Below are 13012 nucleotides of genomic sequence, written 5' to 3' on the forward strand. Positions count from 1 at the left end.
CTGCCAACTGTTTCTGTCCACTCTTAGATATCTAATCTATTTTAAGGCATCAGCAGTTAACACCCATTGGCCTTTCCTGGGCCTAGAAGCAAGTCATTATTCTCTGAGCAAGAGTTGTTACCCCTTGTATCCAAAGATGTGTATTCCAGCTCTGGAGGTTTGATAGCTGGAAGAACTGGTTTCAATCCACTTCCTGTTCAGGCAATCTAACGAACATTTTTACAAAGTTACCTTTATGCTTAAGTTAGCAAAAATTTGATTTTACCATTAAGGCCAATTTTAAAAGCTAAGCATGAATTAACTTTGATGTATTTCTCTCACTAGTTCGTAAGTGGAGAGTGGAAAATAAAGAGCTTAGACCCACCTCAGCCTATTAGAGAAAAGTCCAACCCGGCCTAAAGAATAAAATAGCTTTTGGCTTTTATTTTACTGTGAGGACATACTAACCCTAATAGGTAGTGTGCACTACTTCTACATGTTAGCAACCTGCCATGTGGGCTTACAATGCACTCTTTAAGGGTGACTTACGAATATATAGAATAGGTTTTTTCTATGTGGCAAAGGCAGATTTCCATGCCAGGTTTCTAAGCAATGCAATGCATTTAATCTGCTTCCTAGCTAGAACACAGTGGTGCTCCTGGGTCGAAATATGTTTTCAAATATATGGGTGGTGTAAGCATACACTGCAGCAATCTTATGACATTTAACTTTTGATGCCATAGATGCTCTTTTGGTACAATTTACAGTTGCCATATAAGGATGTTATATAGGCCAAATATAGTCTCCAGTGTACAGCACATGTTTTAGAGTGGATGCACATGCTCTTTAGGATTGTTTAGCTTTGGTAAAAGCCAGCAAAAATAAGGTCCAGGAAAGATGAAAAATCTGGGGTGACTGTGCAGAAAAAGACTAATTCGTCACATATGGCCAGGCAAATTCAGCTGTCAGCTGCTACCCAGTATAGAGGCCTCATTGCAAACAAGCAATAGCTCCCTCACTCCCCCTAACCTTTCTTTAAAATGTCACAATACAGAGAACCTCATGGATAGACTTGTTCATGACAAATCTGAAAAATGTGTTACCTCTACTTTTCTCTAGAGTTCACAGGAGGCTACTCAGCATGGGATGTGTTATTAACCAATAGACATTCAGTATGGACAATGCCATTCCCCTACTTCTGCTCATCTAGAGTGTTCTTCAGGAAATATAATAGCGATAATTAGCAGTGGTCTTGATTGGACAAGGAAGAAGGCTTTGTGCCTCTTTCTTGCACTTGCTTATGACCGTTCTGCAGTGGTACAAGAGATACAGATTCTTTACCCTTACAGCTCATCAGCAAAATGCACATCATCTAGTTTGGCTCATTAGCTAGGCTGATGAAAACAGGAAGGTCACATATTCACAAAGATAAATGGTCCACATTCACCACATCTTCATTGGGAGATATGTATCCCCACATAGTAGGCCTGGTACCAGCTCTCTCACAGAAATTGACTTCAGAACTGCTGTTCAAGCCATCATTCTCTCACGTGTGGTTGTTGCCCTGCTCAATAGTTTCCCAGACTCCACACTGTCCTCGAGGGTGTCCTACATGCTGCAGTATGTTTCATCTAGGAAATGAAAAAATAAGATTGTATCATTTCTATCCTCCTGCAACTCCACTGGCTTTCCTTGCCCACCTGTCCCATCGTCAAAACAAGTTACATCATTCACAAATCCATCATGACCAAGCTCCCCTACCTATCTGTCTGACACACTAGTCATCTTTGGTGGCTCCTGGCATACCCAGAGCCAAGACACCATTAGACTGGGTGTAAGTGTAAAGAAGCATAGAGAAGAGCTTATTTTTGTCTATGCATCTAGGGTCTCAAATAATATCGCTTTGTCTTCAGGGCCGTCCCCACCCTGCTCCATTTTAGAAAAGAGGTGAAGGTTCACCTTTTGAATAACACTGGATCACAATGTAGTAGCCCTATTGCCGATCATTCTCAGTGTTCACAAGAAAATTCAAAATCACATAATCTTGACATCTTGATAACAAGTCATTAGTGAGCTCATCAGGAAATAACCATGGCCGCTCTCTCAAAGGGAAACCATTTTTCAGGAGGTGGGACCTGCTTTTCAACCAAATCTCGAGTCACTAAACATGCATGTTTCATGACCAAGTGTCAGTCTCCTCTAGCTGTTGAGCATATTCAACAAATGGTTTTAATCTATTTTCAGCAGACATCGCTCCCTAGTTACAGTTCACATTTCTATACAACATGAGGGCCACAGTTTAGCAACATTGGAAGAATATCTTCCTGCTAGTGTTGCCTTTATATTCTCACTGAAACAGGGATACATGTCTTGTTTACCCTTTGTGGGTAGATCACTAAATGGCCTCCAGAACTATTTTATATGCAGTCATTTGTTTTTCTATTGGGACTTGGGACTGCTGTAGCGTTTACTGGGCCCTTTTTACCTGACACACTTATACATACAGTATGGTCCTCTGATAGATCTTGCTCTGTGCTGAAAGGGGTTGGATATCCAGGGAATGGACAGTTACCCAATAAGGACCAGGAATAGAATAACTGTATTTTGCAAACTGGAAATTAAACTCGTATAGATTAATCTAAATCAAATGCCATTAATATAAAATATGAACACCACAAACACAAATCACCTAAAGAAATGTAGGCGAACAAGGATCATACAAACCAAGAGTTCAGTTAGAGCTAAGAGAAATAATAGCATGATAATTTGATAATTAGAAACTCCCTCCTTGCATTTACCTCTAAGGATGAATAACCCAAAATAGTGCTCACCCACAAGTAACGAAGCGACATCAGCAGAGTGAGATCAAATAGTAAAATTTAGTTTAGCAGATAAAAGGTGATAGACATTTACATTTATATAAATGTTAGCATACAGATTAGAATTCAATTAACAAAGATTTCATGCAATATACCAAAGCATCTGGAATCAGGGAATATAAGGTGAGTAAGAGGAGCAATTTGCCTCAGCTGAGGTAGACCCCCAAACACATACAGCAGATGTGTAGGTACGGCTAGGTAGATAGATGAGCATTCCATAAAAACTCTTAGGAGAGTTCAGCAAAGTTCCAAGAAACCAGTCCAGTTCGTCAAGACAGTGATCTCTCTCAGTCTGCCGCTGTAACAGCAAGAGTCACACCAACGTGACAGGGATGCTTCGTTCTGTAAGGATCAATCTGCTCCAAGACTAAAGGGGCAAAGGCAGGCAGACAGGGGCATCCAATATCTCTTAGAATAGGCAACTGTACTCCGTCGGTTTCCAGGTGCACACCCCTTGACATCACCTTAATTTGTCAGACCACTTGGTCCATTGGTCAGCTCGTATACGATGAGCATGATGTGGCGGTAAGGAATACGCAAATCCAAAAAATAGGTGGATCAATTACACAGTTCCTTAAGTTATTCAATCATGCGACACATTGAGCAATGGCCTATTTAAGAAATAGGTATTAGAGTTCAAAAGGGCAGATTCCCAGGCAGCTGTTCTAGAGTGTAACAAAAAATGTAGCAAGTGCACTGCTCAGTACAGGAGTTGTCAACAGAAACCATTATTATTTCTATACAGCAAAAGGTTCTCACATGCTTTAGAAATATCAGTCCATGATTTAACTGAAAGAAAATGAGGCCTAAATGAATTTAGGCTAATATACGACAAGATCATGTTAATTACGAATCAAACATTATTAGGGAAACTAAGCATATAAATTCAAATATCATTAATAAACATGTCAGCATCGTTGAAATGTATACATTTAAGTATAAGGTACTCATAAACTTTTTAAGTATGAAAGGGTGCATAAAACTAAGAAAAATCTTCAAATATTTTATCGTTTATATGTTAATTTGCTAGTACATATGTGTAATACATGCTAAAGAAGTTTCATGAAAGCTCGTATAAGAATGACTGTGTAACACCTACTTTCCTTTTGTCATTTTTGGTGCATACGTTATTACATGAACTGACATTGCAGTTAAAATTCACATACAAACCAAACTCCTTCATATTGTTTTCATTTTAGTCTTAGTAATTTCACGCTCATATCAAATTGATTAGTTATAATATTTATAACCTGAGATTTTTCCTCCTACATTTTCACAACACATGTAAATGAATAAAATAGTATTTCACATCTATATTAATTAAACAAATAACATGTCTCAAATCTACCATTCTTCTACATGCTTTTACAATGCAATAACTATACTCTGTATATATGTGTCATTTTTCATAACGTGTAACTTGCACGTATTTACTGCGGTTTTCACAGAGAGTGTCATAAATAATTTCTTTTATCAATTAAATCCTTGATGTACTCTCTGCTTTATCAGGACCAATGAAAATGTTTGTGTTTCCATTGGAACTTGATGTATGATCCTTAAAAATTGCGAGTCGCAAATTGCATCATTTTGCGGTTCGCAATTTGTGACTCACAAATTTATGTATAACAGTGTCTCAGACACAGTTTGTGATTCCTAATGGGGTCGCAAATTGCCTGCCTCATAAATATTCATTAGGCAGGTGCAATTTGCGACCCCATTGGGAATGGCTAGCACTCCCAGGGATCATGGCCTGCTAGGGTCAGCAGACTACCATGACTGTGACTGCTTTTTAAATAAAGCAGGAGTTTTTTTTTTTAAATGCAGCCCGTTTTCCATAAAGGAAAATGGGATGCATTTAAGAAAGAAAAGAAAAAGGAAATGTTTCATTTTTTGAAACTTAAAAAACATTTTTGCATCCATTCACAAAGTGGAAGGGGTCCCCCGGGGACCTCTTCCCGTTTGCGAGTGGCTTACCACCTGCTTAAAATAGGTGGTAAACTGCGAGTGTGTCGCGACCGCAGTTACGATCACAAAACAATCATACGTGGGACTCACTATTAGGAAGGAACACTCTTGGCACGCCCCTTCCTAATAGCGAGTCACAAACCTTATTTTGCGAGTCGGTAATAGGTTGCTGACTCGCAAAATAGGGTTTGTACATGGTGCAGACCTAGTTTGCTGTCGCAAACAGGCCGATTTCCCGTTTGCAACCGTAAAAAACGGCTGTACATCTGGCCATTAGTTTAATATTTTTCATTGGTTCCACTTACATTCCATTATTTCTCTCTAAAGAACCTGCCAACAAACAGTCTCCTGGTTTCCTTTACCTGAGTGAAGTGAGTTTGGGGAGTTACATCTGTTATCTTTTTTACCTCAGTATACCACATCAGGTCAGCACAAAGGTGTATTTCGATAAAACTATGATCATTTAGGGATTCATGAATGATGCCAGAACACCACCACTTGGGACTAGGGAACTGTAATTGCTTTACAAAAAGACTAAAAAGGGTTAAATGAAGATGAATCTGTGGAAGGATTATGTACATATCAGAGAGACGATTATCAAAGGTAAATCGATTTTAATTCTTTTGGGCAATTAGTAGTCAGCAAATGCACCTGCTAATCTTACTCCCTGTTCCCTTTTAAGATTGTATTTATTACATGATATTAATTTCTGCTCTCTTGACTTCGTTCTTGAAATAGTTTTCCCAATAGTGAATTTTATGAGTAACAAAATCAAATTGAAATCGTGCATGCCTATCAGGCATGCTATGTAGACCCAGGACCGTTTTTAAAAGGTCTTTTTTCTTTTGTAGTTTTCATATTTTTTTACGAGCCGTACATTTGTGCTTCCAACTATTTTTGCTCAGCAGCAAAATTGTGAAACCCACTCTCGTTAACTGCTGCTGTCTAACTAGGAGTCCAGAGTTATTTTCGGTTGCATGTATGCTGTGTTCTAAACATCGCTATGAAACGCTCATTTTCCCTGCCAGATTTCGTGTATTAGACGATTACTGATCCACTCTCCCTTCATCAGTTGTTTCAAAACGTTGTTAACCCCAGACTAAGTTCAAGTTATAACCATGTACAATTATATATCAAGAAAACGCTAGGAACGCACAGACCATAACAGAAGTAAACAGTCTTTTTATCGGGTGTTCATGTGTCAAGAAGGAACTAGATACAGATATTTGAACAAGAAACTTTTTGATGATTTGAAGCATGCTTCTGCTTAAAGACACTCATCTCTTATTTAACTAATTTCAAATATTTTTCCCTTCCTGGCTGTGGAGCAAGAACCGACATTCAAATGCCAATCTTTAGAAACCAGAGCAAGTACAATTGCTACATGTGTCTTGTAACAGGTAGGAAAAGCTGAACTCAACAAGTCTCTCTGCTTAGGATTCAAACTACATAGAGCAGCAGAACAGTATGTAATAAATCAGAATGGACGTACATTTAATAGTCGCCATATTATTGACAGGGAAACCACTGTAAAGGAAATATCCCCAGACTGCTTCTACATGTAGATGGCAGTAGTGCTTAATTTGAGCCGGTGGTTGCAGATAGGGATAACAGACAGCTGTTGTTAGGGACTGGCATTCATTTTTCCTCGACAGACTTTGATCCACAGGACGAAAGTGAAAAACACACATAGGGCAAAGAAGGAGGAGGATAAAAGCTGAAAAATGTGTCAAAGGTTGAAAGCAGGAACGTGCAAGAATGAGACGAAGGGGCAGGAAGTGTCTGGTGGTGGATTAAAGAGGCATGAGGTGAAATCAAGACTATACAACCTAGTTTTCGGCACGCCGATATTCAATAGCGCCAGCCGCGGGTTTCTGCACAAAACTATGGGCCCGCTCTAATTCTTCCACTAATTAACCACTTGATAGGAGTTATGGTTACAACAGAAAGGGCAAGCACTGTTTAAACTGCAAAGGAGGGCCCACTGTTTTTTAATCATGGTTGACATGCCTTCTCCATATGAAATGCCTGTTTTGTTTTCAGTATTACCGCTTGACCATTAACGATTCTGCACTAATTTAGATATTGATTACTCACATTTCTCGTGGTCTTCATTCCAAATATAGTTCAGATAGTTGGCATTTCTTGCTCTCTTCTGCAAGAAAGCTACTGGACAAATATACACCAATCTTGACATGAAGATAACCCTTGGATCAGATTTTGTTTGTCATTATTTGTATTTATTTTGTAATGAGCAAAATAGTGCATTTGTTTAACGCGCATCTTTTGCACTTGAAACATGTGAGAGACTTGCGAGAGGGCAGAAAGGGGGTGGATGTTAAGTATTAAATTCAGCCTTTAAAGTTGTATAAGAGTGCCATATCTTTCAATGGAATAAATAAAATGGTTGAATGATTTTCGAAGTTAAATAGTGTGGGCCATTCAGTCACCAAAAACGTGTGCAGTGAAACTTTTTTTTTTTTAGGTTTATCTGTACCAATAATTTTTCCAGAACAAATATTTGGGCATTATTATTAAGTTAAAACCAAATCGGAATAGTGAGTCTCTGCCAGCAGAGGGAGCTGCTGACCAATGATGAACTCCAACACTGGAACTGGTTTCAGCACGACTAACACTGGAGAACAGCATCATATTTGAGAAAAACTGTATTTATCCTTTTCAAACCATTTAATCTGAAACTTCTTATACATCTAACCAGAGACCATGTAGGAAAGCATTTTAACCCATCTGTAGGTTACCGCACCAGTAGTTTCTGTTTGTGCTGCTGTTCGGTCCAGGTGCATTCTAGTCTGGTCTCCCCATGAAGGCACCACAACACATAGCCCCTCGTTGAAACTGGGTGCCTTGATGCATCCAGAAAGGAACTTTGGTATTCGTGCTGGATGCTCCCAAAAGAGGCAGGGCATCAAATCTCGAGGGACAAAGGCCACATTTGGGCGATTGTGTGTCTGATTCACAGCAACATTGAATCCCTTGAGCCCAGGTTAGACAACTGATTGAGAATTCTGCCTCCTAGTGGTACCCACTTGAATAGTTCAAATTAGGAGTTCTTAAAGAGTTTCTTCATGTTGAAGTGCGAATCCTCTACTTACCCTAACCTTACGTGAAAGCTGACGTCATCTCATCAACTAGTTGACCTGACTTTCAGCCCTTAACCAGAAGAGTTCCATAGAAGGCACTGTGAGCTTTTGGAGGTTTCCTGACTTACCACTCCATAATAGCAGACTATTATAAACCCATTGTGTTCCTATGATGATTTTTGTTTTGTTTTCCATCTTTAACTTTGACCACCTTGAACAATCTCTTTGTTTTTTTGTTTTCTTGTCAATTACGCTCTCTTTTTACTTAATCTTGGAGTGAACAGTTTTTTATTTCCTAATTGAAGCTGTTTATGCTGTTGCACAAATTCCAAACACATTTTGTCCTGGGGAGTGCATTACTACTCTGGGCTGGCTACTAAAAGGGAGCTTAATGAAGCTTGTTCACCTTTGTGGGTTGTGGTGTTAGGCATTGTCCCGCTAGAGCCGCTGTCCCGCATAATCTCACTCATAACAAGCTCGGTCATCTTCCTACCAACACTTGACACACCCAGAATGCCCATCACCATCAAAAGTGGGATATTGCTGCACCGACTGAATAAAGATTTGAAGACTCAGCTCGTCAATGACTCCACATCATAATATCCTAAAAAACTGTGATATTCTGTCCTTCCTGTAATATTAACGCTTGACATACAGTGACATCATATGTTGCAATGTATGGTTAGTTGCTAGGTTGTTATTCAGATTGATCACAGCTCCAGTTTAGGTACCAGTTGGTATTGCTGTGGCTGGCTGGGGATCTCTAATATCTACAATTTATTAAACCACTTGCCTGAATCCATGCGCCTCTGGAATTCTTCTAGAAATAATTTGAAGACTCAGCTCATCAATGACTACTCATCATAATATCCTAAAACTGATTTCTGTCCCTAACCCACCACGGCCCCTTCCTTTTCTGTCAACTATGTTGGATGATATCTCTGCCCTCTGGCCCTGTAGAATATTGACATAATAAACTAACGAGAAAAAACAAATAAGAAAACATGATGAATGTTACAATTTGATAGTGTTGTTCAGTAGATTAAATCCTAGGAATCCAGGAGATATGTTATGTTTGATTCAGAAATCATTCAGACTATCAATCTGTGAGCATTAATAATTCCAATAGAAGTTAAAACAGGAGTGGTCCGAAATGTGAACTACGAGTCCTGTGAATAATAGGGATATTCAATACTATGAGTCGTAGACATCCCCGACACAGTCCTTAACTGTTTATGTGTTAAGGACTGTGACGGGGAGGTCTGACTAGGAGGCAATGCCACACTTTTTCAATGCTTAAATACTGTATTTAAGTTTGCCAGGTATTACTGAGCTGAACTTATGCTGGGCAAAACTGTAATATTCTGAGTTTCGTTGCTTGGAATGGGAGAAGCATTCAGTAATATGGTGTTATGCCTCATTCCAAAGAGTGGAACTAAGAATGGCGAGGTAATAATACATGTGATAATAGCTAGTGAAGTACTATTACCACACCAATTAACGGACCACTCGGAATGAGGGACATGAGATATTGTGTGCTGACTGTGTACCATATATACAATAAAATTGGCCAGGCACTTTGGCAATCACCCCCTATCTCCCACTGAGGAACCAGGGAGCATATTTTCTTCAATAACAAAAATGTTGAATGCTTCCTTCTAGCCACGTCACCCAGACTACATCTTGGACCCACCCTGTGACCAGCGCCATGAGATTGTCCTGCTCCGATGACCATGGAGAAGACTATGGCAGTGAGCTCCCTGAACCCAGGAGCTGATGACCATCCAGAGGACAAAGTATTTGTGGAAACCAAAAATGTAGAATAGATAGAGTGTAAGATTGTAGTTATTCATAAAACTAGCCAGTCCATGTGTAAATAGCAATGTTTAAGGTGTTGTAGTGCTACATTTCGTGTAGCTGTCATACATTTTTATAGGGAATTAATATGGTTTTGATAAAGTAAGTTTGAAAATTGACTTTGAAATACTTTGAGCCTCTCTTCTATCCATGTAATGAAAATATGTTTCATGTATGTATATTTTTTCAACGGGTGGCATAAACACATGAAAAAGCCGCTTAGAGCCTGATTTAGAGTTTGGCAGATGGGTACTCGGTCACAAACGTCACCAATATCCTGACAGCCTTATCACAAGTGCATTATATCCAAATTCACTGGTTATAAGGGGAACAGGATATCCGTTGCTCTTGTGATGGAGTACCCAGCCACCAAACTGTCTGTCAGGCCCTTAGCCTGCTCTGCAAAGTATCTAAAGCCAGGGCTTTACTGTCTCAGTATACCAGCGTCTCCACAGCAGGAATGGCTTCACAGCAACAAACAGCGGGGAGCAACACCTGCATTGAGCTCACTCTACCGAGCTGCATTATTGCACCATCCCAATAGGGCACCAGGTTGCTACAAGTGACCTCAAAAGTTGTCTTGGTAGGAAAGTAGGAGAACTCACAAGGCAAAACTGTAGGTTTGTTTCCCCTGGGGCTGCACTGTAAATGATTTGTATATCCTTTTTGGTACAAAAAAGGCCTCACATCCGCCTTAGAATCTCTGAATATTTCCTTTGTTTTCATCTTGAATTTTCATACAAATTACTTCTGTATTTATTCGTTTCTTTCTATCTCATTTATCTGTTCTTACCGCCTATTAAATAGAGTCAATGACACTGCCATTGAACTGGACAACTGGGCAAAAAATAAGTTGGTGTGTCTTGTTGAAGAGTTTGCCTCTGACTGCAATTGAAAGGCACCTTTCGGGCTCAGTCTAGCGGAGCCTGCAGCTACACCCGAGACGGTGGGCACAGAGCGTCAAACCTTCCACCACCCCGTCCAGCCTTCCACCGCCCCGTCCAACCTTCCACCGCCCCGTCCAACCTTCCACCGCCCCGTCCAACCTTCCGCGCCCAGGGAGCAGCCAGAGGCGGGAGCCCCGAACAGGCACCTGACGCGCAGGCTGTCCTGTCCAAACGTTCCGTGAGATTACTCAGTTCAGTTCCCGGAACAGTCCGCACCCTAAAACAACTCTCTTCAGTAAAATAAAACACTAAGGAAATAAAACAACCCGGCTGAAATCATCCATTAACTGACAGAATTGGTGACTTAAAATTGTTTAAGAGAAGGAATGGAGAACAACTTTAAAAGCATTGTTTTGATTTAATTTATGTAATGACGAGGCTGAACAGATGTCACCGTAGAGGGCATATATCTGCATCGGAACAAACCGTTTTCTTTATCAAGAAGATAATAATGAAGACTGTACTTTACTGTATTTGTATTTAGACAGTTAATAATTATTAGTTAAGAAAAAAGAACAAAGAAGAAACTGTTAATAAAAAGATATTTAGCATAGGTACTATCGCTTGGCACAGGCGGGGTTGTTTGTGTTGAGCTAACTGTAATATTTAGGCTGGCTTTTATTAAATACATAATGAAATTGTACACAACCAAAAAGAATTACAAAAAAAGATCACCCCAGCTGAAATTAGTAATGGATTCAATTTGAAATGAGTCACTTTAAGCAAAGATATTTTGAAGTCTATTCAGTACCCAACAGATCACCCAATCCATACCACTGGACGTATGGGAGAATGCTACAGGCAGGGTCAGATTTGGAATATATGTATTTTATATTTCACTACAGCATAGAGATTTTGTACGAGGGAATCTTCACAGCACGCTGGTTCCCAGTGATCTCCGTGCAGGTTGGAGGACTAGGTAGGCATTTCAAGCGCTCTGCTGTCTCTCACTGTCCAAGCTTCCATGCACAGTAAAACAGGGATTCCCCTTAAACACATGGTTGGAGGGGGAAGGACACAAGCCTGCTGTTTTCACCAGACACCCCATCCGTTCCAATCACGGTTTCCTGCATAGGCCTCTCTGAACCATAACACGTGTCTCTGCCATTACTTGCCGCGCTGGAAATGCAAGATGAAGCAGTGCATGGCAGAACTGGGATGGCAGGATGTGAGTTAGGGTTTAGGTCTTACCATAAAATGGCTTTTGAATGAGAGACTGATTAAGTATGTGAATGGGTGTCTTTTGATTATAAACGTAATATATCATAGTATATTTGAAAACGTTTTATTTTGGAAACATTCTATGATGTGGATATAATTTAATATTGAGTGGGGCACCAGGGACAGGGTCTAATGTTATGGTCTTACCATAACGTGTGAATTTTCACTTTTTTTTTAGGATTTGTCATCTAGCCCCTAATACATCACTGTCAACTATAACCCATCTTTTATCTTTAATTTCTTCAGGGAATTTCATTGTTATGTACATGATGGTTTCTATTAATAGAGAAGGTTCTCAGAGACAACTTACAACTCTTTCCGTGTCCTGTTTGTAATTGCAAGGAGGGCTCTTGCGGTATTCTGTAATAGCTTGTAAGCTGACCTCAGCAGGGCCCCATGTTCTAGAATACCTAGTGGTTGCCTTGTGTGTGTCTTGTGTGTGGCGTATGATGACACTTGAACAAGTGAAAGAGAAAGTTGATCCTGAGAAGGCGTTGTGGAGGACCACTAGTGCATGAGGCTTATATAAACGATACCAATAAACTACTTTGGACTTTCATCTGTCTTATGGAGTGACTTTTACATTGGTGACGAGGATGAGATTGAACTTCACATCCTTCAAGTTACATGCTTCAACATTGTTTTTTTCCCGCAACTTAACTGTAAACTGTTTTATCTCTAATTTACACAAGGCTGCCACGTAGCCTCGTTATCTAGGCCTCAAAGCGATTGTTGTTGGCTGGACATCATGGGGTACAAATACAACTTCAGCAGTATTCCCGCAGTAAGCAGGACATGAAGAGCGAGTCTTGCATACACAGCAGACTGATATTAGGATGGATCAGTGCGGATTAGTCTGGTGGGTGAAGGGAGCCACTTCGGCAGGCGGCCATCTACCTCAGTGGTTCACCATTCCCTTACACATTCATTTTTGTATTATTTTAACACCTGATTATAATGGCATGTTATCCTTTGTTTTTTCAGCAAATATATATATGTACATTGAATGAATGAAGAATTTGTAGAACATTGGAATCATCCCCAGAGGGGTATCCCCGTGCTG

The 13012-nt window shown here is 39.9% G+C and overlaps 1 protein-coding gene across 3 annotated transcripts in view; it reads left to right on the forward strand.

Moving 5' to 3' along the window:
- STXBP4 (syntaxin binding protein 4) overlaps positions 1–12508 on the forward strand; it is a 686902-nt gene extending 674394 nt beyond the window's left edge. For all 3 annotated transcript variants that reach the window (XM_085617160.1, XM_085617162.1, XM_085617161.1), the window contains one exon: positions 9587–12508. In XM_085617160.1, the coding sequence (XP_085473286.1) occupies positions 9587–9701 (115 nt within the window). In that variant the 3' untranslated portion in view covers positions 9702–12508. The remainder of the gene's footprint in view (positions 1–9586) is intronic.
- Positions 12509–13012: the final 504 nt, after the last annotated feature.

Source organism: Triturus cristatus, chromosome 7 (genome assembly GCF_964204655.1).
Source record: "Triturus cristatus chromosome 7, aTriCri1.1, whole genome shotgun sequence".
NCBI lineage: Eukaryota > Metazoa > Chordata > Amphibia > Caudata > Salamandridae > Triturus > Triturus cristatus.